The sequence below is a fragment of the Ahaetulla prasina genome, chromosome 2, assembly GCF_028640845.1.
Source record: "Ahaetulla prasina isolate Xishuangbanna chromosome 2, ASM2864084v1, whole genome shotgun sequence".
Taxonomy (NCBI): Eukaryota; Metazoa; Chordata; class Lepidosauria; order Squamata; family Colubridae; genus Ahaetulla; species Ahaetulla prasina.
In genome coordinates this window covers 148,623,618-148,648,144 of record NC_080540.1, presented here as the reverse complement: position 1 = coordinate 148,648,144, position 24,527 = coordinate 148,623,618, and the positions used below count along the sequence as shown (strand labels likewise).

The 24,527-nt window shown below is 42.0% G+C and overlaps 2 protein-coding genes across 3 annotated transcripts in view; one reads left to right on the top strand and one right to left on the bottom strand.

Moving 5' to 3' along the window:
* Nucleotides 1-5,965, top strand: part of RHBDL3 (rhomboid like 3) — a 179,408-nt gene extending 173,443 nt beyond the window's left edge. Inside the window, exons 9-10 of the mRNA XM_058173517.1 lie at nucleotides 1,960-2,020; nucleotides 3,872-5,965. Coding sequence (XP_058029500.1) covers nucleotides 1,960-2,020; nucleotides 3,872-4,143 — 333 coding nt within the window. The 3' untranslated portion in view covers nucleotides 4,144-5,965. The remainder of the gene's footprint in view (nucleotides 1-1,959; nucleotides 2,021-3,871) is intronic.
* Nucleotides 5,966-14,981: 9,016 nt separating this feature from the next.
* C2H17orf75 (chromosome 2 C17orf75 homolog) overlaps nucleotides 14,982-24,527 on the bottom strand; it is a 23,011-nt gene continuing 13,465 nt past the window's right edge. The window contains exons 8-11 of one of the 2 annotated variants that reach the window (XM_058173518.1): nucleotides 23,487-23,551; nucleotides 23,229-23,368; nucleotides 19,445-19,548; nucleotides 14,982-17,976 (exon numbers count right to left, since the gene is read on the bottom strand). In XM_058173518.1, coding sequence (XP_058029501.1) covers nucleotides 17,767-17,976; nucleotides 19,445-19,548; nucleotides 23,229-23,368; nucleotides 23,487-23,551 — 519 coding nt within the window. In that variant the 3' untranslated portion in view covers nucleotides 14,982-17,766. The remainder of the gene's footprint in view (nucleotides 17,977-19,444; nucleotides 19,549-23,228; nucleotides 23,369-23,486; nucleotides 23,552-24,527) is intronic. The other variant, XM_058173519.1, reaches the window with a different exon arrangement.

Here is a 24,527-nt window from a genome sequence, read left to right as displayed (position 1 = left end):
TAAAAGGTCTGCTTGGGAAGAATGAATCTCCTCTTTTAACCAACGTAATGGCAGCGTTCCAAAGGTCCTCTTGAGCGTTGTTGATTGGTTGGATGAGATCTGAAATGTAGGACCGGTATCTCTCTCCCAGTCTGATATATGATGCCATTGACCTGGAGGATTCTTAAAAAGAGATACGAGGAGCAGGGTATTCTGGCCTGAGAACCCAAAATTTATTGAGCAATAACTCCTATCATCCCAGCCTGTCCAGTGTTCAGGAAAGAGCAGAGTTGTATCACTGTATGGGCAGACTTCATTTCCCAGCCAGTGACAAACCCCAACTTTCCTGGTCCTTTAAATCACTTTACCTACATTGCCTCTTCTTTGACAGCGTTGTGGAGTTGTAGAAGCTGACATGAGGTGCTAAGGTTGCCCAGTATTGACCTACCTCCTTCCTCCAATTTCTAAAGTCCCCACTTTCCTTCTCATTCATATAGGGATAGGCACATGTAGAAATAGTCAGGCAAATGTAATGCAACGTATATACAATTCCATAGACTGTTTTAGATTCCTTTATAATTTCTTCATTACTATATCAGATTATTTTCAGTCTTTTTTCCTTTCCCGGAAGCATAATTATATACCTTCTTGCTTAAAAATAGTCATCGTCGTCATAATAATAATAATAATAATAATAATAATAATAATAATAATAATAATAATAATAATAATAATAATAATAATAATAATAATAATAATAATAATGAATAAAGTAAATGGTAATAAAAGTAGCAACATCAAAAGCCTTCTGGGAGTTTGGTGTTTTTAGTTGTTCCTAGTAAAGATAGTTTGTAGGAACCTCTTATGGAGTTGTAGTGTTTTATAAAACCCTGTTTTGTAACATAGTATATATATTAACAGCAAAACAAAAGCCTTCTCTGGATCCATTCAAGAGATGAGGTATTGCAAAATAAGCAAATAGACCATCTTGTAGCCGGAGAGGAATAGTCAAAACTGTGAATGGTGAGCAGGCCAGTGCATGTGTTATGGGAACACACAAGAATGCCTTTATTTCCAAATGTAGAGAAGAGCAACAAAGATGATTAGGGGACTGGAGGCTAAAACATATGAAGAACAATTGCAGGAACTGGGTATGTCTAGTTTAATGAAAAGATGGATTAGGGAAGACATGATAGCAGTGTTCCAATATCTCAGGGGTTACCAAAAAGAAGAAGGGGTCAAGCTATTCTCCAAAGCACTTGAAGGCAGGAAAAGAAGCAATGGATAAAAACTAATCAAGGAGAGAAGCAACCTAGAGCTAAGGAGAAATTTCCTGACAGTTAGAACAATTAATCAGTGGAACAACTTGCCTCCAGAAGTTGTGAATGCTCCAACACTGGAAGTTTTTAAGAAGGGATTGGACAAGCATTTCTCTGAAATAGTATAAGATTTCCTGCCAGAGCAGGGGGTTGGACTAGAAGACCTCCAAGGTCCCTTTCAGTTCTGTTATTCTGTAAAGTATTGAAGGTTACATCATAATTTATCATTGCACAGATCAACCCATTACCAGAAATCCTCCCTACCAAACCTGCTCATGTTTTGTAAGAGCTCATTAAGGGAAATAGCATAAGGTTCCACTTCATGGAGAGCAACATTTAAAATATCATGAAACCAGAATTCACATCTTGATTTTTTAAAAAAACTCTTTCTTCTTCCGGTCAATATTCTGGCTGATTTAGGAAAGAAGGAATTGATAGGCTTCAGAAGGCAAGTCTTTTAATTTATTTCTCAGGGGTTCCTTATCAAAGCCGCAGTGAGGGTGCAGTGCAAAAAAGATGAAGGGATGGATGTGCATTCCAAAAGCTAAGTGTGTGCAATGAGAGGAGAAGGGACCCAAATTAAGCCCAGAGAATCAGGTTTGTCTCCAGATACTCAGCAGATGGAAAAATTCACTTGGATATTCTTTTCTTTCTTCCTCAGAACTGGTCTGGAATGAAGTGTCAATTCAAGCTGCTGCGCATGGCCGTTGCCTTGATCTGCAGTAAGTATCCTCATTAAATGATTCTCATTAGTGCACCTGCTATGCCTAAAGCTATTCTTGATCTCGTTTATTTTTTTCAGATTAGTAGCCTAGAGATAATAGTGGCAAATTAGAAAAATCAATCTTGGGACTGTCCAATAACAGAACTGCTCACTTTGCTTTCTAAAACCTGCAACGATGTGTGAATCACACTTACATTTGGGACCAGACTGGATTGCACAACAATTAATTCGGATAGTGCTAATGAACAATGAGTAGATCAATGATCAATCTTTCTTTGATTGATATATTGGGCTTCCCCCACCCACCTTTGGGGGGGGGGGAACCAGAGAAAGAAACCAGGAATAAAGGAAGGCTTCTTGGAAATCTAAGAATAAGTTGGAATTCCTGATTAGCTAAACTAGTGGTGGCTACTTGTGAAAGCTTCAGAAAGCAGAAGTCTCCTTCCCTGACCATGCTGGCCTTCAGGAAGGAAATTAAGACCTGGTTCTTCTAGCAGGCTCTGAGTCAGACTAGTGCAGGGGTGAAATCCAGCAGGTTCTGACAGGTTCTGGAGAACCGGTAGCAGAAATTTTGAGCAGTTCGGAGAATTGGCAAATACTATCTCTGGCTGGCCCCAGAGTGGGGTGGGAATGGAGATTTTGCAATGTCCTTCCCCTGGAGTGGGGTGGGAATGAAGATTTTGCAGTATCCTCCCCCTCGAGTGGGGTGGGAATGGAGATTTTGCAATATCCTTCCCCTGGAGTGGGGTGGGAATGAAGATTTTGCAGTATCCTCCCCCTCGAGTGGGGTGGGAATGAAGATTTTGTAGTATCCTTCCCCTGCCACGCCCACCAAGCCACACCCACCAAGGCACACCATGCCCACCAAGCCATACCCACAGAACTGGCAGTAAAAAAATTTGGATTTCACCACTGGACTAGTGTGTCCTTTAGGCAGATGTGTGTCCTCCAAGCTTTGCTTGACTCCCAGACGTTTCATTACCAAACTAGATAACATCTTCAGTGGGGTTTTATACGTGCCCATTGGTGATTCTATAATAATATATCTTGTCTTGCTAAATGCAATCATACGTTTGTGCTCCTTGAAGCCACAATGAGGGATACGGACCTGTTCCTTGATTTTTCCCACTTTAAGACTTGTTTGCATTTTTCTGATGGTTCAGTAGAGATGTTGGTCTAAGCGTCAGTTGGCTTAAGTGGAAAAGAAGAGAGCCTTCATAAGGTTCTGGAGAGGCTGCCTAGTCTTTTCCATTCTATCCATTTAATCTGAATCCTCACCTGTGTTCCCCTAGTCTTTGGCAACAGAGATTATAGCTGAACCCTAATACGATTTTCCATCCCATTATGATAATGGGACTAGGTACAAAAAGAGAAAGAGGCAGTTGACTTTTTCAAGGGGAAAAAAAAAAGGATGGGGGAATGAAAAGAAGGTTCATAGAGAAGGCATTTTTTTTTGTCTGTCAGTAATGGGGAAAAAAGACCTGTTCCAAAAGGAATGTTTTATTTAAAAAGATAAAGTTAACAGGGACTTCTTTTCAAGTCATTGGGTTTTTATTTCTTTTCCTGCTGTACATTTTAAAGATACATTTTAAAACTGCATATAAGGTGCGTTTTGCACGTTCGTGAAATCTGGCTTAAAAGTGATCCAGAATGGTGGAGGATCTATCTTTCTACATGGCCTGAGATTCTTGCAAAATAAGCTGTTCTGTTCCTTGAAAATGCTGCTCAAAATGGTAAGGAAAAAATGCTGCATCACAGCATGATAGCATGGGATTATATGGGACAGTGAATGGACAACGCAGTGCCATTTCTGACTGCTGTGCGACTTACTGCTTCATCTCTCTTTCAGTGAGCTTTGAATTTGGAAGAGCTGTATGGTTGAGATTCTACCCATCTGCTTATCCTCCATGCCCTCATCCCAGTTTCGTTGCCCACCTAGGTGGGGTGGGTGTTGGAATCACCCTTGGCGTGGTCATTCTAAGGAACTATGAGCAGAGACTTCAAGATCAATCAGTATGGTGGATCTTCGTTTCCATGTATATGGTGTTTGTTCTCTTTGCCATCTTCTGGAACATTTTTGCCTACAGCCTGTTGGATCTAAAACTACCTCCACTTCCTTAAGAGCTTGGGCTAAACAGCAGACAAAGAAGTGACTTCCCATCTTCCAGCTTCATGGGCAAATAATAATAATAACAATGAAACCAGAGGATTTATTTTTTTATGAATGTGACAGGAGGGGAATGTATCCAAGTTCTGGAATGACATGCACTGAGGGGGACTATACGTGCTGATGGGAAATGAATATTAAGGACGACTCCATGGATCCTTGCTTGGAAGATGTTTGGGCAATGGAAATTTACAGGTACCATGATCTTTAGGAGCCACACCTTGTGCCCTTTGCTCATATAACCAGTTTGGTGCTGTACTCCAAAGGAAGATTCAGCCCCCTGGATGCTTAGCCCAATACATGTGGGTGAAATGTTCATTCACCCAGTCAAGGCTCATCTGGGTGGTTTGTCTTTTTCAGCATTCACAGTTGGAAACTTTAGAAGAGCTTTCCTTAGCTGATGTCCTCCAGATGCGTTGTGCTATAAACCCATCACTTTGGTTCAAGATGATAGGAGCTGTAATCTATTACGTTTGATTACGCCAGACAATCTTCCGTCCATTTGGAAAATATATTCCTTTCTTTAGTGGATGGGTTGCAACACGGGGCAAAAGAAAGCCTTGGAGACCACGTATGTCATATGACATGCCAGTCCAGTATCCATTTTGTAGCTCTATAGAGCCACAAACCCTCTTAAGTCCAAATATTTTAGCTTTTCCTCCGTTTGTCGAGTTTTCTGGAGAATTAAGAGGGAAAAATAAATGGAGGATTCTGATTTTAGATGTTCTCTCATGACCACTTGCAGAGACTGGTTTTCAGCTAAAGAATCAACCAAATCACACTGAAATATTTGAAGGTGCTTTAGTCTGCTTATAAAATTCAGCTGCCTATTTCATTGGTTTTTTTTTATTGTTTGTGGCTGGGTTTTTAGTCATCACAGACTACTTGAAACTGTTGAATCTTACAGTAACTATATTATTTCCTTTGGGGCTTTGGTCCTTCTGTTTATTTTAAAGCAGAATCTGCTCCTTGGATAAGGATTGTTAGATGGTCTACTTTCTAAAAGAATTCTTTCAGAATTTCGCAACCCATTAAACAATGTAATAGATATTCTTGATGTTTAGCTGCCTTTAACAAGCTCTGCTGCAGTCTTCTGTATTTGCAAGATCTTGATCTACCAATTTTGGAAGAAATAGATGCGCTCCCCGGACAAAACATTCTACCAATTTTGGTTTGCAAAATACAGGTTTGTTCTTTTTTGCCTCTTGTGAATGCAATCAGCAAAATTGTAATGATGTTTTGTTAAGTGTTCACATATATTTTATTGCAGCCATTCTCAACCTGACGGTCTCTAAATACGTTGGGATTCAGCAGGCCCAAAGGAATTCTGGGAACTGAAGTCTAAGTCTGGTATTTTTTAATCTACGCACAATGCTGAAAATGCTGGCCCTGTAGAGGTGGTTTTAAAAAGTCCATATGGAGGGGCCAGCTGCATGATCAAAGCCCTGCCTCCTTTTTTCATGCAGCAAAAAAAACCAAGCAGAGTTTCTGTTGAGTTGTCACACCTACCATATTGACATTGTACACTTGCCCTGTGAACATCTGTGGAGAAAGTTGAAGGAATCTGGTTTATTCAGGGCTACCAAATTTAGGTGAGAAATCCAGATAACTAGATTGCAGTAAGGAGCTCCAGAGAACTTTTAACTGCCTTCTATTGTTTAGGAGTCCTCTGTTCACCTGGAATTCTGAGCGTTGTGGTCTCATTATAGTTGAGGACATGAGACCGGGGAGAATTGCTTTAATGGATCAGGGATGTGTTTAACAGTAGTACCTCAACAGGTGTGCAAGCCTGAGTGAATTATTTATGCAATCTCATGGGATGCACCTCTTCTGACAGGAGGGGGAGCTTTCACGTTGGGAAAAAAAATATCTCTGTGGATTTAAAATAATTAAATCTATATAGCTGCCAGGAAGCAAATAATAGTAGAACTGGAAGGACGTTTGCTTATTTGTTTGTTTGCTTATTCTAGAGAAAAATCAGCTGGGATCACGCCACATACCGGCCTAGATTAAATAAAATGAGATACTTTGTAGTTCAGTATGTAATGGAATCACTAGCATGTTGTGTGACTCTGGGGATCACACTCCGTCTTATTCAGGTTTTCAGGCATAGCCCGTTGTGATAGCGCAGCAGTCATACTTTGTAATTTGGGGTTTGGGGTTGGCGCAGGGGTTTGCAAACACCTTAGAGGGGGCAATCCCGGTTTCTTAAAACCCTATCAGCCTTCTGCAGGCAAAACAGAAACATCAGAATTTCCCTGGATTTTGCTACTGATTTAGACCAGGGGTCTCCAACCTTGGCAACTTTCAGACTTGTGGACTTCAACTCCCAGAATTCCTCTGTTGAAGTCCACAAGTCTTAAAGTTGCCAAGGTTGGAGACCCCTGGTTTAGACTGCCGGGGTTTCAGTGGACAGTTGCGGTGTCACAAAATTTGAGCACTCCAAGGAAAATATATATTAAAATTCAATTATTAAAACATTTCATTTCTTGTCCAACCCTAACTCCAATAATTTAGGGGAGCGTCACACAAATTTATCGATTATTTGAGGTCTTATTATCAAAAAAAGTTTGAGAGTCCCTGGTTTATCCTATTGTATGAACCCAACCATTTAGTGACATGAGTTGCCAGTTGCCAGCTCTAGATTTCGGGGGTAGCCCTGGTTTGCCTTCTTTTTGAAATCTTTTTTTTTTAAATTTACATTTATATCCCGCCCTTCTCCGAAGACTCAGGGCGGCTTACAGTGTGTAAGGCAATAGTCTCATTCTATTTGTATATTTACAAAGTCAACTTATTGCCCCCCCAACAATCTGGGTCCTCATTTTACCTACCTTATAAAGGATGGAAGGCTGAGTCAACCTTGGACCTGGTGGGACTAGAACCTGCAGTAATTGCAGGCAGCCGTGTTTTAATAACAGGCTTCTTACAGCCTGAGCCACACTGCGCCCTATCTTTGCTGGCAGGATGCTTAAACCGTGAGACCTTACCTAACAGCTGAAGATCTTTCTCCTTTAACAACAAATGACGGAATCACAGCCATCTGCAGCAGGCATGGTTACGTGAGAATGATGGAACTTGCATGGTAACATCATGATGCAAATCTCATCATTACATGTTTATGTCCCAATGCCTAACACAAGTATATAAGTCATGTGCCAGGATGCACATTTTATCACTTGTCCTTCTTTGATCCACCACCTGCTTTTCAGATTACCGGTATATATTTGGATTCTAGCAAAGCTACCTAGAAATGCCAATCTGCGTGGCAGCTGAACCTGAAATTATGAGTGCATATTTCAATAAGATCCAGAGACCATCTCACACAATACATATACAGGTAGTCCTTGACATACGACCACAACTGAGCCCAAAATTTCTGTTGCTAAGTGAGGTAGTTGTTAAGTGAGTTTTGCCCCTTTTGATGATCTCTTTTTGCCATAGTTCTTAAGTGAATCATTACAGTTGTTAAGTTAGTAACATCGTTGTTAAGTGAATCTGGCTCCCCATTGACTTTGCTTGTCAATGTTCTGACCCAGGCTTCCTTAGAAAGTATAAAGCACAATCTTAGTCCCGCAAAGCTTCTTTTATTTATACGACTGTAAATTACTTTCATGTACAGTCCGCAAGGCTTGATAAACAGTCTTTCAGAGGAAGGCTATCAACACCCATCTATCTTACGTGGAATGCTGCCAAAGAGCTAATTTCCAGACACAGGGCAAGGCCAAACTTGGCACAGTCACAAACAGAATTTTCAAATCTTGAATCAGCCAAATGAACTAATTGCTTCCTGCAAAAGCTCATGTCTCGTTCACTCTTCTTTTATGTCTTATGGGAGGGGGCAATCATCTCCAAGCCTTACTCCCAAGTCGACCCTGTTTTCTTAATGGTTCTTGTCGTCTGGCAGCTCTGCACATGCACACACTGGGAACAGGCTCCTGGTGTTCTTCTGCCTCGCTGCTGTCAGACTCCAGATGCTTCCCATAACTATCAGATGGCCTTGGCCCCCTCTCTGCCTCTGACGCAGAGCCCTCATCTGAGCTTTCTCCAGCCGCCAGGACTGGTCCAAGTTCCTCCCCAACCTCCTCACTCTGCTGCCAACTCTGCTGGCCGTTGGCAGGCCACAACAGTCAGAAGGTTGCAAAAGCTGGTCACATGACCCTGGGACACTGCAATTGTCATAAATACGAACCAGATGCCAAGTATCTGAATTTTGATTAAGTGACCATGGGGATGCTACAACGGTCATGTGAAAAATGGTCAAAGGTCACTTTTTTCTATGCCATTGTAATTTCGAACAGTCACTAAATGAACTGTTGCAAATTGAGGACAAACTGTCGCAAACCACGGTACAATATGTTGTATGCGAAATAATTCCGGATCACCAGCCAGTACATTTGTACAGCAAATGGTTGTTGGAGTCACACTCTGCAACTTTGGCAAAAAGAGAAAGGTATCTTAGGTAGATATTTAAAATTGTAAAGGGTAAAAAGATGAGATTAATTTCTGGGCTAGCAGCATATTAATCTTAAATGGATTTTCCTAGCAAATCCTAATTTGATGTTCTTATTTGTACATTTTTGGAAGCTGAAAGCATTTGATGATATCCATGCAAAGTATATTGATAGTCCTTGACTTATAGTAGTTCATTTAATGATTGTTTGAAGTGACAACAACCCTGAATTAAGTTACCTATGGCCACTTTTCACACTTATAACCGTTGTAGCATCCCATGGTCACATGATCAAAATTTGGATGCTGGTTGGTTCCAGTGTCCTGGGTCATGTGACCATCTTTTGCAACCTTCTGACAAGCAAAGTCAATGGGGAAGCCAAATTCATTTAACAACTTAAACAGCAATGATTCATTTAACTGTCTCACTTAGCAACACAAATTTTGGGTTCAATTGTGGTCGTAAGTAGAGGACCACCTGTATAGAAAAAAGAATGAGAAAAGGCTGAAAAATATTATTGGTCATTATTCCAGTAAGCACATTCCAGAAATTTGCAAATGCTTGCCTTACTGCACTGAAAACATGCTGGAAAGATTTAACACATCAGCACAAGTATGTACAATCCTGGGTGGAGAAAAATGCTTCTAAAGCCGCCAGTATTTCATGGAGGGACAAAACGTATTTCTCTTGTTCTAAAATTATTTTGTCACCTTTTTCTATTGATTTCTTCACCCACTATGACCTACCTCATAACTTAGCTTGGAATCGACTGCAAATTTACCATTCTTTATCGTCCAGGGAAAAAGGAGGCATGTTTTCTGAATGTTCTACTGCTGACTTCTATTGTTAGCTTGTACATTCTGCTTGGACCATTTACAGATGTCTCAAATGTATCACAAGTTTTAGTCTTCAGGATCATTGTGGCAGAGAAAGGTTTGAAACACCAAGCATTTGCTTCCCCAAATAGGAAGGCCTTTGAGAGAGGGATCAGATTATCAAAAACGTTTGCAAAAATGATTAAAAGGGAAAAGGTCATTAAACAAAACAAAAGCTTGTCAGGATGACTTTTAATATTAAAGCAGTACAGTTTTAACATTAAATAGCTTTTGCAAATGCATGATCCGAATCGTTGGCTTTGGGAGCCTGTTGAGACTTTGTGTGCAGAGTTTTCTACATCTCTTGCAAGCCAGAGAAGACTGGTTTTGTAGAAAACGCCACAGAATCCAAAATATTTTGGAATAAATAATGTCAGCAGTGACACTACTCTCTTCCCTTGCAAAGCTTATAAGTTTTTATGAATCATGTAGAATGCCTTTTAACTAGTTCTAGATCAACTCCACATCTTCTCTCAAACCAAACCTATACATCAGGAACCCTAGAAATTAAAATTCATGAATCAGAAGGAAAATGAAATCCTGAAGAAACCCTGAAGGATTGCTTAATATTGTCGTTCTGATGGGTTATTTAACAAAGAATTGAAAATTGACTTGTCACCATGTCTTGTTCAGACACTCAGGTGAAAGAATAGAGAATTTGAAACTGGAAAGAAACTGATAGGAAGCATCAAAAGAAGGACATGTTCCAATATCTCAGGGGATGCCACAAAGAAGAGGGAGTCAAGCTATTCTCCAAAGCACCAGAAGGCAGGACAAGAAGCAATGGGTGGAAACTAATCAAGGAGAGAAGCAACTTAGAACTAAGGAGAAATTTCCTGACAGTTAGAGCAATTAATCAGTGGACCAACTTGCCTCCAGAAGTTGTGAATGCTCCAACACTGGAAGTTTTTAAGAAAATGTTGGATAACCATTTGTCTGAAGTGGTGTAGGGTTTCCTGCCTAAGCAGGGGGTTGGACTATAAGACTTCCAAGGTCCCTTCCAAATCTGTTACTCTATTCTATTCTATCAACAGGCCTTTCCCGTTCTCTCCCTGATCTCCACGTATTCACTTGAAAGTCTGAAAGTCAGCTCTGCTTGCATTCACGTATAGCTTCTCTTCATATGTAGGAATTGGCAGCATACTTATGGCATGTGCCCAGCTATATGGTAGCATGTGGCTGTTCTTGGCAGATCTCAAAAAAATTGAAAACTCAGACCTGGTCAATACTGGAACAGGATATTGGCAGGAGATACCAAGGTTGTAGGTCACTCTGTGCTCTTAAAAACAATAACAGCCCCTCTTTTGAAGAGGACAATAGCAAACCATTCTGTATGACTGCCCAGGATCAATATGGAAGGATCCCTGAAGACACCAAGCAGTCAACTCAATTCGAATCTGGCTTTATCTTTCCTTACTTTGATCCACAAAAGTGAAGTAAATGTGATGTGGATCGTCTCCCTGTCGGAAAACAGCATCCTGTCAAATCTAGAACTAACAAACCTAGAACTAAGAAGAAATTTCCCGACAGAACAATTAACTAGAGGAACAACTTGCCTCCAGAAGTTATGAATTCTCCAACACTGGAAGTTTTTAAGAAGAGATTGGACAACCATTTATCTGAAATGGTGTAGGGCAGGGGTCTCCAACCTTGTCAACTTTAAGACTTGTGGACTGAGGAATTCTGGGAGTTGCAAGTCCACAAGTCTTAAAGTTGACAAGGTTGGAGACCCCTGGTATAGGGTTTCCTGCCTGAGCAGGGGGTTGGACTAGAAGACCTTCAAGGTCCCTTCTGATTCTATTCTATTCTATTCTATTCTATTCTATTCTATTCTATTCTATTCTATTCTATTCTATTCTATTCTATTCTATTCTATTCTAAATTTGACTTCGTCTTTATAAGAAATCAGCCCTTAATATGACAGCAAATGGAATTTCCAATATAATCCAGGTCTGAATTGACAGAAGCAGCAATTAGAGAGGAAATCTGTTTTCTGACCATTCATACATTCCTTACCTTACAATAGGCATTCTACCAGGAACCAGGAACAACACTGGTTTCTCCCACATCAGGGGATACATAGTGTAAAGTATAATATAACAAATCCGGCTTTCAAGTCTTCCTTCCACCCACCCACCTATTCTGAGACAAATTTACTATTTCACTCTTCCAGTATCACAAGATGGAAGGACTTTGGAGTTAAACTTGCATTTAATATCAAATTATTCTGGAGCATTGTTGTTTCAGTGAGTGGAATATTCCCCCCTTAGGTCCAAATATTCTGGCCAGTTTACAGAATTAGTCTGGCACAGATGGTTTTTGCATCCTGTACTCCTTCTTAGCATTTTCGCAGCTCTTTCTGCTCTGGTCAGCTTCTCTGATAACTATCCTGACATACACATTTTAAACCGTTGTATTCAGTGGTGAAATCCACATTTTTTACTACTGGTTCTGTGGACATGGCTTGATGGGCGTGGTGTGGCTTGGTGGGCATGGCAGGGAAGGATACTGTAAAAATCTCCATTCCCTCCCCACTCCTGGGGGAAGGATATTGCAAAATCTCCATTCCCACCCCACTCTGGGGTCAGCCAGAGGTGGCATTTGCCAGTTCTCCGAACTGCTCAAAATGTCCACTACTGGTTCTCCAGAACCTGTCAGAACCTGCTGGATTTCACCCCTGGTTATATTGCTATCAAGAAGAGAGGTTAAAAATACCAGTGGGGACACAGCTGCATCTTCAGCTAAGTTTTGCATGATCGGCTGAGAAGCAGAAAGTGCAAAATCAGACAAGCTGTTTTTTTCATAATGAAGAATCATAGTGCAGTTTTAAAAGCAGCTGAACAGAACAGGAAAGGTCATGAAAAAGGGAACATTGCTTAGCTTGAGCGCGGATATCATCTGGTCAAGGTAATGTGTAGATAGGTCACTATCTGTTCTAAGAGCTGCATTCATCATTTTTCAAGCTGATGTTTCATGGACACAGCCTGCTCTTAAACTGATGCTACCTCTCCAAGGGAGTGAACATTAGTATCATTTAGTATTGTGAGTTTTTTAAAAATTATGCTAGGCAGAAAGATATCTATATATGAAGGGCTTTTGTGGTTTTTTTTTTGGTAGAAACTTTCATATGATTTTTTTTAAAAAATGTATTGTTCCAGGAAGAGAGATATTCATCCCTGGAGTTTTGAGAACTTCCCTATTGAGGGATTGTAGGACACTCAACACACTTAGAAGCATTCAGAGTGGTTTTGAGATCTGCTATAACTTCTGGGTGTCTTTTGATCTGAGCACCCCAAAAAAGAGAAAATGTTGCCAGGCTTGAACAGCTTTTGATAGCTGGTTTACACTCAGGAGTATGATTTGCCAGAGGAAAGGTACGGATGAGAGAGCTTAATCCTTTGTCTATATACTGTATATGTTCTTTCCTTCTAGTGTTTTGGTTCAGCCTGCATTTTAACCAACCGAAGAAAATGAAACTGGGTGTTCAGTTTTGTTTCTTAGTAAAGGAAAGCAGGACAAAGATTACATAGCTGCCTTCTCTATAAATTATAATTTGGTGCCCTTTTGGGGTACAGATGCAATAACCAGTGAGTCCTAGATATGTGTTTAGTATTGGAAACAGACTAGAACTGATTCTGGTCAGAAATCAATGGTTTTGTGCCATATGAACAAATGCTGTATCCTCAAATAATAGCAAAACATTCCAATCAGAAAGGTGCAGGTTTTTTTTTTTAACAAACCAGCTGGCCAAAGGCAAGAAACAAATCAGGATCCAGAAATACGTCTTTGTTCCGATCTGTACTATGAACCACTGTTTAAATTAGGTGAAGGAGAAACCGGTTACTCTTTAGATGTTGGTTTCTCGGCTTCATTGCCCCCGCCCCCAAAAGTGCACTCAACAGGAGCTGTAGTCCCAAGTATCTGGTTTCCTACCACTATAGTCTGATTCAGACATCTTGGGTAACTATGGTTTAACAATGAAAATCTCACAGATACAAGAGAACTGTTCACAATATTTCTTCTTTTTATGTCTAAAGTAGAGAACTGTTCCATTGAGGTGTGGTTAATCAACGATTTCAATGTTCACGGCTTATTCTTAAATAACAGCTATCAATTTCAAATGTGTTTAAAATATACCATGTACACTGAAGTAATGGCAGAGCAGCTTATCTCAGGAACTAATCCCAAAAGCTCTTCAGGCTGGTTTTCTTATTTAAATGGACAGGAAGGGGCAAAGAATGGATGCTGATGGGGAAAGACATTGAGGCAGTTTTTTTCCTAGTTTGGCAAGGGGAATTTGCTGGCAGCAGTGTACCCCAACCATACGTAGCCAAATTCAACATGAATCTCTCACGTACAAGACAAAAAGGGAGAGTTTAAACCTGCATGGAAAAAAATAAGTTATCTTCCAGTATTACGCAACATTAAAAGGAACACTATAAAAATCCTGCCAGGGCAGATAAAGAAAACTAATTTGTTGCATGAAATTTAACTGGAGTGGTCATTTACGGTCTCCTAGTGAACTGATACACACTTTTGAATGCATTACAGAGCAGCAGTGAATCTTCCATTAACCAACTTACAAAAGGTGAAGCGAAATAGAATAAGAAGCCTGTGCCAGTGTTAACAAAACTCAGGGATTTCTGAATACTGTATTGGGCCTGTCGGATGCTCTTAATTTCACACTGTGGATTGCTTTCTAATATCTTCTTCATCAGATTCCCTCCAGATGTGCCGAACCAGAGTTCTCTTAGGAACAGTAGCTCTTGGTCATGTTGGCTGAGAATTTACAGATGTTGCCCATGTGGGGGGAGGGGGCAGAGCACTCTGGGTGTCGTTTCCTGATTTTTGTATAGATGGCTAACATAATCCTGGAGCTTAATTTATTTTATTTTTTTATTTTATTTGAATTTATATCCCGTCCTTCTCCGAAGACTCAGGGCGGCTTACATTGTGTAAGGCAATAGTCTCATCCTATTTGTATATTTATATACAAAGTCAACTTATTGCCCCCCCAACAATCTGGGTCCTCATTTTACCTACCTTATAAAGGATGGAAGGCTGAGTCAACCTTGATTAATTAATATTATTAATATTAATATTAATATCCCTATAATGTTTTTAATTCAGAAGATATTAAAGATACGCGAGAGGAACATTGTAGTGATTTCCTCAGGCAAATTCTTTCGAATGTGATATAAAGCATTAATCGTGCAATCAACATCACCACTTTCACCCAACATTCCAGATATATCCTCCCTCAACTGTGTTCTTCCATCAGCAATGCAAGTAATCCTCAACTTACAACCATTCATTTAGCAGCTGCTTGAAGGTACAACGGCTCTGAATAAAGTGACTAACGACCGGTCCTTGCACTTACGACAGTCGCATCATCCCCATGGTCACGTGAGGGAAAATTCAGGTGCTTGTTATTTATGATAGTTGCACTGTCCCAGGGTAATGTCATCTCCATTTGCTGCCTTCCCAGATTTTTTTGACAAGCAGTCAATTGGAGAAGCCAGATTGGCTTAACGGAAGCATGATTCACTTAAACAACAGCAGCGATTCACTTAGCGACTGTGGCAAAAAAAAGGTCATAAAATTGGATGTGGCTCATTTAACAATGGAAATTCTGGATCCAGTTGTGGTTGTAAGTCAAGGACTACCTGTATCGATCTTCCTTCCATTAAAAAAAACAACACCCTTTTTAAGGAAGAATTAGTAGTAGTGGTAACTACCCAATCTACTTTTTTCCAGTTGCTTGTTTCTTTCTTCTCTGCCAATTCTTGTGAAGTTTCCTGGCTATATAACTTCCTTTCAAATTTTGACCTCTGTATATCGCCTCACATTTTTTTCACATCACATAGGAATTTATTTCCAGGTTAGATGCAATGTTTTCTGCTTGGTTCACATCCACATTTTTTTTTTAAAGAATGACTACTTTCTACAAATAATTAAATGGTAAGCATTTTAGGTCTAAAGTTCAGTTTAATAATCTCGAACCATAGTCCTATTAAATAACACTTTAGCTCAAACCGTATTCAAAATCCTTAGGATTTGGGGAACTCTCTTCCTCTGAACTGGGCCCTGAATCAGAATTGGGTTTGTCATCCAACCTCCCCACTCCCAACACTCAGCGCACCTCTGCTGTCGTGTCCCACTCCTCCGCTGACGGCCGGGTCAGGGAAATCCGAATCAGGCTTGCCTCTGCAGCTCTGCCCAAAGTCCTAGCAAAGTCCTCAGAGCAGGCAGGAGACCAGAAAGTGACTTCAGCAAGATAAGTTCGACTTTGCCTGACTCAGAGACTGCCAGAAAGCAGATCCTTTATATAGGCCATGGGGTGTGGCTCCATGACTCAGCACTCATTAAGGCCTGCCCCTCCCTTCCTTCTGTTGCCTCCGCCTATCCAATCTTCTGATGCGAGGGTCACTCCAATCAGCAGTTGGTAATAAACCCTCCTCAGGCTCACATGCTGTGGAGGAGGGGGAGGGGTCTAGCTGCTCCGTTTGCCTGGGCATGGAGCCAGGGCTGGGGCCGGGGGGTGCTCCCTCCTCTGCAGCTTGTCTGGGCATGGAGCCAGGACTGGGGCCGGGAGGCATGCATTCCTCTGTGTTCGGGAGCAGATAAGAAGGCCCCGGCTGCTGTGAGAGCGGGCAAGACACAACATCTGCCCCAAAATTCAAGTCCAACACCACCACTGCTTACTAGCAACCACCTTTCCTGTGTTCAGAACAAGTGGTGAAATACGGTGAGGCAAACGAGATATGTTCAATCTTTCAGGGTAGCAATGAACGGATACAGGAACAAAGCCAACCTTGCTTGAAGGGGAATGCATTTAATATCCTAATTACTCAACAGTTCCGCATTAAAGAAAGATTTCTGAGCCTCTCCAAGATCTCCAAACAGAATGCAAATCAGAGCTCACAGAATTTCACAGGTTGAATTTGTGCAGCAAAAATACATTAATGTTCGCCAAATTTAATACTCATGATTAGTCACTTGGGTTGATTCCACTGCCCCACAATGTACGCTGAATTAGCAAATGCAAGAAGTATGAACCTTTATTCTCCTAGAACGGTTAAAATCTTCCTCCATGGCTTATTGTTATAGCACCAAACAAAGTAATTCTGCCTTAAAAAATATGCTGAATAGAACATGCTTTTCCCATCAAGGGCTATTCAAGCAAAGAGTGTGCTTGCAAAGCAGCATGATATAAGAAATGTCAAAATATTTTTCTATCATGTACGTAAGCAGAGTTTTCCACAAACAATTTTGTGCATAGATTTTATTTCAGATGTACTGTTCAGCTTTCTCTCCCCCTCCCTCTCCCTGCCCAGTGAGTGGTTGATATAAGCATACCTCACCAAAACCCCATTATCTACAACTTGTAAAAATGGGGTCAAGTTTTACAAGTACAAATATAAATAACTAATAATTCATTTGACCAATGTGTACTTTATTTGGGGCTCCAAGTTCAGCGACCCTGACGGACTGAGAGAGAGTGCATGCATTAAGGTAAATGGCTTGTTGCTGGGGTGGGGTGTGTGTGTGTGTGTGTGTGTGTGTGTGTGCGTGCATGTGTAAAAACCAGCAAGACAGAATGGGAGTAAATCCATATGCTTGATCCAGACGTGCAGCTATGCTGCTTTTGGCTAGCCAAGATCTGTACATGAATCTGCTCATAAGCCATTTGGGCTTCTAGACTTCCACACAATTAATAATGCTGGCAAAGCCACTTATGCTTATTTTGTCTCTAGGAAGTATAACCAGGATCCACACAATGCTGAAGTCTAGATCAACCCCATTGTTCTTTGTCTAGAGCAGCTGGTGCTTATTGAAAATTCCAGGCTAACATGTAGGGACTGCAAGCTCCGGATCAATCCCGCTTTCGACCGCAGTGTATAAGGAAAGCCTAAAACCACAGTTTGGATACTACAGGGAAACAAAATATGGTTTTACAAGCCAGACAGACAAGAGAAAGCAGGGAGGAGGGCGAGTGCCTGAACACTCAGCTTGTTCCCATACCAACAAATACCAATTTAACTCAACCTCACAGTAGATGCTGTGAGAAGGGTTTTCTTTTATGGACCACGCAGTTGTGAATTGTGAGGAGCTGGGACTGAGATCAGCTCTCCACGGTAAGTTCACATGATTTAACACAAAAATGGCCTACATGCTCAAGCACTGTTGATTCTACACGGAGCCACGCTGACTTGGTACCGGACAAGCCACCCTCAGTTCAGGAGGAGGATTTAAGCTCCAAGCTGGTCCCTCATGAATTCTTCCAGCACACTGATGACATTCCGGGCTTCCTGCATTTCTGCATATTCTACTTTGACAATCTTCAAGAGCACGTCGCCGCTGCCAGAGTTTTTTAGAAACAGGTAGCACTTGAACAAGGCGTAATGGCTCATTTCTGCCTGCCGGATGAACCGCTTCAGGTTGTTGATGTCCTGTATGGCCTGAAAAGGAAGCAGCCAACATGTACACATGGGTCCTGATCCAGCTGAGAAAGCCTACACAGAAACCCAAGGTCCACACAGTCCCTTCCTTGATAGTGTCACTAGGATAAAAGGCAGTTGCACACGGTCCACTGGGCAAGAAGAGAAGGGTGGATGACTTTCCCCGTACAGGACAATCAGGGCAGGCTGCCGCAGTACACTGCCAATAGATGTGTTGTGCACATACGGTGGTTCTTTGGATGCCCAATATGAACTCCTGCACTTCCTTCACGCACAACATGTTAATATACAGGAATCAGGTGGGGTAAATGAGAAATTTAGGACGAAGAACTTCTCATCTTTAATCTAATCTAGTAGGTCCCAAAATAACGGACACCCAATAACGGGCATCTCTCACAAGAAGGCCCATTATGTTCAAAGGCAGTGCCCACCATGGCAAGGGCACATAGCATTGCAGGTTCTCTGGATCAGGGGTCTCCAACCTTGGCAATTTTAAGACTTGTGGACTTCAATTCCCAGACTTCCTCAGCCAGCAAAACTGGCTGAGGAATTCTGGAAGTTGAAGGCCACAAGTCTTAAAGTTGCCAAGGTTGGAGACCCCTGCTCTGAATCACATAGTGACTAGTTGCCATTTTGAGAGCTTATGCAGAAGGAAAAGCAGACTTTCTCCAACTAACAAATATTTAATTGGATAAATGGCCTAGATATTAATATATAGAACACTTATTCAATTCTTATGAATCAACGTATTCAAAATGTAATCTATAACATTTTTTTTAATTCCTCAAGCCTTACAAAACTGATTACTTATTTCCATTGTACATTGGACATAGTATTATGTGCTCCTTCTATACAATTTTATTACTGCTATCCAAGTGCTCTACAGGTAGTCCTCGACTTAACAACAGCAATTGAGCCCAATATTTATGTTGCTAAGAGAGACAGTTGCTAAGTGAACCTTGCCCCATTTTACGACCTGTCTTGCCAAATTTGTTAAGTGAATTGACGCTAAATAAACAAATAATAAATATTCTGTGTTCCTAGAATGCATGGCTGTCGTTCTGGCAGCATCAAATCACACAGGCAAAAGCCACCCTTCGTAACGTGGGATTCTTGCCAAGTTGAAGAGGAAAATACGGACTCAAGATTGCATTCTTTTAGAACAAATATACTTGAGCCACAATTGTTGTGCCTCAGGATGAAGATCCAAGCCCGTGGCGTTTGATAAAAAACAACCCAGTAGTATTAGAACAACAACAACTTTATCATTACTTTCAACTGGAAATTAATTTAAACCCAATTCTTTATCCAAAATAGATTATGCTTTGGGGTTGGGAAACACATGAGACTCAAAAGAAATTATAGTACTTGAAAGGTTTCATCTAACAATCACATCTCTAAGCCCAATGCTCCAGGCGATGCACTTGGACTACAATTCTTGTTGTTCTTGCCCAACACAGATATTTACCTTCAATTTAAAGTTTTCCAGTATTTGTCGAAAAAGAAAAGGATTCCCCCCTTCGGAAACATTCAGAAATGCTTGTGTCCAATCTTCGCAGAACCTATTTGTTTCTGAGACATTTGTTGGAAAAAGAAAAAGCTTATTATTTCAAGTTAATATGGTAAATTTACGAATGTCTTCAAAGTTACCTGAAAAAGGTTTTGTACAAGACACAGATATTCCTTAGGTACTTACAAAGGAAGAGAGTATTATGGTTTCCTGAGGCTTCAAGAATGGACCAGCTCAGGATGCTGCTCTTTGGCCATCAATCTCGCAATGGGAGATAAAGAAGGGTCAAAATTTAAATGATCGCTCTTATCTAGGAAAATTATAGAAAAACCCAACTCTCTGGAAAAGGCTCTAACGTTGGGAAAGATGGAAGTAAAGAGAAGAGGACGATGAGCAATAGCAAGGTTTGAAAGCCAAAATGGTCGCATTACTCAAGTAACCAGGCTAGAAACTAGGAGTGTGTGAGTTCTAGTCCCACCTTAGCCATGAAAGCCAGCTGGGTGATTCTGGACCAGTCCCTGTCTCTCAGCCAATCCACCTCACAGGGTTGCTGTTGAGGGGAAAATAGGAGGAGGATGAATCATTACTGTTTACTGTCTTGAGTTATTTATAAAAATATTAAAGGTGGGATAATAAATCAATAAGGTGGATGGACTCGGTTATAATGGTGATGAGTGCATGGATGAGTTTGACCCTGTGGCTCCCGAGGACATGGACAGGTTGCTGGGTAGATTGAATGCCACCACGTGTTTACTGGACCCGTGCCCCTCCTGGTTGGTACTGGCCTCTCAGGAGGTGACACGAGGCTGGCTCCAGGCAATTACGAGTGCTTCTTTGTTGGAGGGAGTCTTTCCGGCTGCCTTGAAAGAGGCGGTGGTGAGGCCCCTCCTCAAGAAGCCCTCCCTGGACCCGGCTGTTTTAGGTAATTATCGTCCGGTCTCCAACCTTCACTTCGCGGCGAAGGTTGTAGAGAGTGTGGTGGCATGTCAGTTTCCCCAGCACCTGGAGGAAACTGTTTATCTAGACCTGTTCCAGTCCGGTTTCCGGTCCGGATACAGCACTGAGACGGCTTTGGTCGCGTTGGTGGATGATCTCTGGAGGGCCAGGGATAGGGGGTGTTCCTCCGCCCTGGTCCTATTAGATCTCTCAGCGGCTTTTGATACCATCGACCATGGTATCCTGCTGCGCCGGTTGGAGGGATTGGGAATGGGAGGCACCGTTTATCGGTGGTTCTCCTCCTATCTCTCCGACCGGTCGCAGACGGTGTTGACGGGAGGGCAGAGGTCGGCCCCGAGGCGCCTCACTTGTGGGGTGCCGCAGGGGTCGATTCTCTCGCCCCTCCTGTTCAACATCTATATGAAGCCGCTGGGTGAGATCATCAGTGGCTTCGGTGTGAGGTACCAGCTGTACGCTGATGACACTCAGCTGTACTTTTCACACCGGGCCACCCCAACGAAGCTATCGAAGTGCTGTCCCGGTGTCTGGAGGCCGTACGGGTCTGGATGGGGAGAAACAGGCTCAAGCTCAATCCCTCCAAGACAGAGTGGCTGTGGATGCCGGCATCCCGGTACAGTCAGCTGAGTCCTCGGCTGACTGTCGGGGGCGAGTCATTGGCCCCGATGGAGAGGGTGCGCAACTTAGGCATCCTCCTGGATGAACGGCTGTCTTTTGAAGATCATTTGACGGCTGTCTCCAGGAGAGCTTTTTACCAGGTTCGCCTGGTCCGCTAGTTGCGCCCCTTTCTAGACCGGGATGCCCTATGCACGGTCACTCACGCCCTCGTGACGTCTCGTCTGGATTACTGCAATGCTCTCTACATGGGGCTCCCCTTGAAGGGCATCTGGAGGCTCCAGTTAGTTCAGAATGCGGCTGCGCGGGTGATAGAGGGAGCCCCTCGTGGCACCCATGTGACACCTCTCCTGCGCAGACTGCACTGGCTACCTGTGGCTTTCCGGGTGCACTTCAAGGTGTTGGTAACTATCTTTAAAGCGCTCCATGGCATAGGGCCGGGCTATTTACGGGACCGCCTGCTGCTACCGAATACCTCTCACCGACCCGTGCGCTCTCACAGAGAGGGACTCCTCAGGGTGCCGTCGGCTAGGCAGTGCCGTCTGGCGACACTCAGGGGAAGGGCCTTCTCTGTGGGGGCTCCCACCCTCTGGAACGAACTCCCCCCAGGACTTCGTCAACTTCCGGACCTCCGAACCTTCCGCCGCGAGCTTAAAACACATCTATTCGTTTGCGCAGGACTGGACTAGGTTTTTAAATGTAGATTTTAATGGGTTTTATTATATATATTGTTTTTAATTATCTGGCTGCATCTAATAAGTTTTTTAATGGATATTTTATTTTTGTATTTATATGTATTTTATTTGCCTGTGAACCGCCCTGAGTCCCTAGGGAGATAGGGCGGTATACAAATTTGAATACATAAATAAATAAATAAATAAATACCACTGGGGGCCATGAAATACGAAGTTAGGGAGGGAGGAAAGAATGTGGTCACTAGGAGTTGAAAACAATTTGATGATACATAATTTTTAAAAAAATATCCTTTGGAAAATACCACATATATTAAGTAAAGAATAATAGATAATAGTAAAGAATATATATCTAAGGAGCCACAGCATAGAGAAACTGCTTCTGAGTTTTTTAGAAATCCTTGGGTGAACAAAACACTCAGTAACAATGAGCTATTCTAGCTTGGATCAAGAAAGTTTTGCTTAATTGGTTAGTTAGCATAAAATGCCATAAAGGCTGTAGGAGGCCAGCAGTGAGCTTGAAGAGATGCTGTGGATATGATTTTCTAGGCTAGCCTTGTTCAAACTGATGGCTTAAACACACGTCAGATTTCCATTCCTTTAGGTCTAATGCTATTTGGCAATTCTTGGATTAGAAATTTAGCCTCTGGAGGGACCCCAGATTGCAGCTTTAGGTTATGCCTGCGTACTGTTACAAATGAATCTGAAGCATGCCATAAAGACCAAGAAAAATCTGACAGTAATCTTTCAGAATTCTTTCTTTCTTTCTTTCAAGAGAGAGAAAGGAAGAAAGAAAAGTATTGGTTTCCCGAAGGACCACTTTTAAATAAGCCAAATAACAAAGCAATATATATGAAATGCAGGGGATGCGGTAGCTCAGTGGCTAAGACATTGAGCTTGTCGAGCAAAAGGTCAGCAGTTAAGCAGTTCGAATCCCTAGTGCCGTGTAATGGGGTGCGTTCCCATTACTTGTCCCAGCTTCTGCCAACTTAGCAGTTTGAAAGCACGTAAAAAATTCAGATAGAAAAATAGGGACCACCTTTGATGGGAAGGTAACAGCATTCCATGCGCCTTTGGCATTTAGTCATGCGGGCCACATGACCACAGAGATGTCTTCAGACAGCGCTGGCTCTTCGGGTTTGAAACAGAGATGAGCACCGTCCCCTAGAGGGGAGCGACTAGCACATATATGCAAGGGGAACCTTTATATTTTACCTATACATGAAATAACCTAATCAAAATCTCTGTACTGGTCCACCATCATAAACTTTCCAAATCTGGGAATTGATTTGCTATATTTGAGTATATTAGATTAGTGCAAGAGGAAGGCTAGACTACGGTAAGAATAGACTCAAATAAGACTGTCTTAAACAACTGTCTTTGTAGGGTGGTCTAAAACAACACCAGTCTATCAACATTCCTTGTGCTAATGTTATTGAGCAGTACTTGGATGCTAGGAGGATCTCCTTCTGTAAGCTTACCTGCACCTTGGAAGCAAAGCTGTGGCCCATTCAAGTCAATCACCACTGATTTGCACTGCTCCTCTGTGGCTGCGGCTGTGCATAAGGAAGTTGTCACAGTTTCCCTGACCAGATCTTGAAGACTTGCTGCTCGAAGGAACCTGGGAAAGAAGGTAAACGGATTTCCAGGATGTATAGACATTGGGCAAGTTCCATTAAGCAGTTATTTCAAGAGAAGCCCCTGAGAAATATCATCTTGAGGGACTTTTGCTTTTTTACCTGTTAATATCCTTCTCCGTCCTTTCTTCAGATCCATTCACTTCAACAGGAGTGCAATTCAGAGCCTTGAAAAAGCAGACCCAGTGTCACTACTTGGTATACTGACATAACTTTAGACTACAATTCTATACTCTCTGTCTGTCTCAGGAAACACTTGGAAAGGGTTATGCCGTTATCAACTAGCAATTGCATTTTCAACAGCTGTCAGTTGAACATCCATCAGTTGTTGTTCTTCTCTTTCCTCCATCTTCATTCTGAGACCACTCAGAATGTACAGGTAGTCCTCAACTTAAAACCACAATTGAGCCCAAAAGTTCCGTTGCTAAGCAAAGCAATTGCTAAGTGAGTTTTGCCCCATTTTGTGACTTTTGACAGTTGTTAAAAGGACTGCTGTTGTTAATTAGTAACATGGTCATTAAATGAATCTGGCTTCCCCATGGACTCCACTTGTCAGAGGGCTGCAAAAAGCAATTACATGACCCTGGGACACCGCAGTGGTCATAGATACATACCAGTCACCAATCATTCGAATTTTGATCATGGGGATGTCGCTATGGTTATAAGTGTGAAAAGTGATCATAAGTCACTTTTTTCAGTGTTGTAGCTTCGAACTAAATGAATGGTTGTAAGTCAAGGACTATCTGTATACTGTATGTAAACTCTCTGGCCTCCATTTTATTTTCAAACAACTTCAGTTGTATTAAAGCAGTGGTTCTCAACCTTTATAGTGCTGCGACCCCTTTAATACAATTCCCCACGATGTGGCGACCCCAACCGCAGAAGGAGAAAAAAAGCGGCAAACTGTTTTTTTTAATTTATCGTGCCTGAAGCCGTATTGGCTAGCGATCTGAACTGCTTGCGATTGCCTTGAGGACAGAGGCATTAAAGTGGAGACTCCTCCCCTATTAAGTTTATCGCGCCTGAAGCCAGATTAGGCTAGCGATTGGGAGTGATTGCAGCTGGCTTGAGAGGGAGACATCAGAGCAAAGATTTCTCTCTTTTTTAATTCGTCGCGCCTGAAACCGAATTCGGCTAGCGATT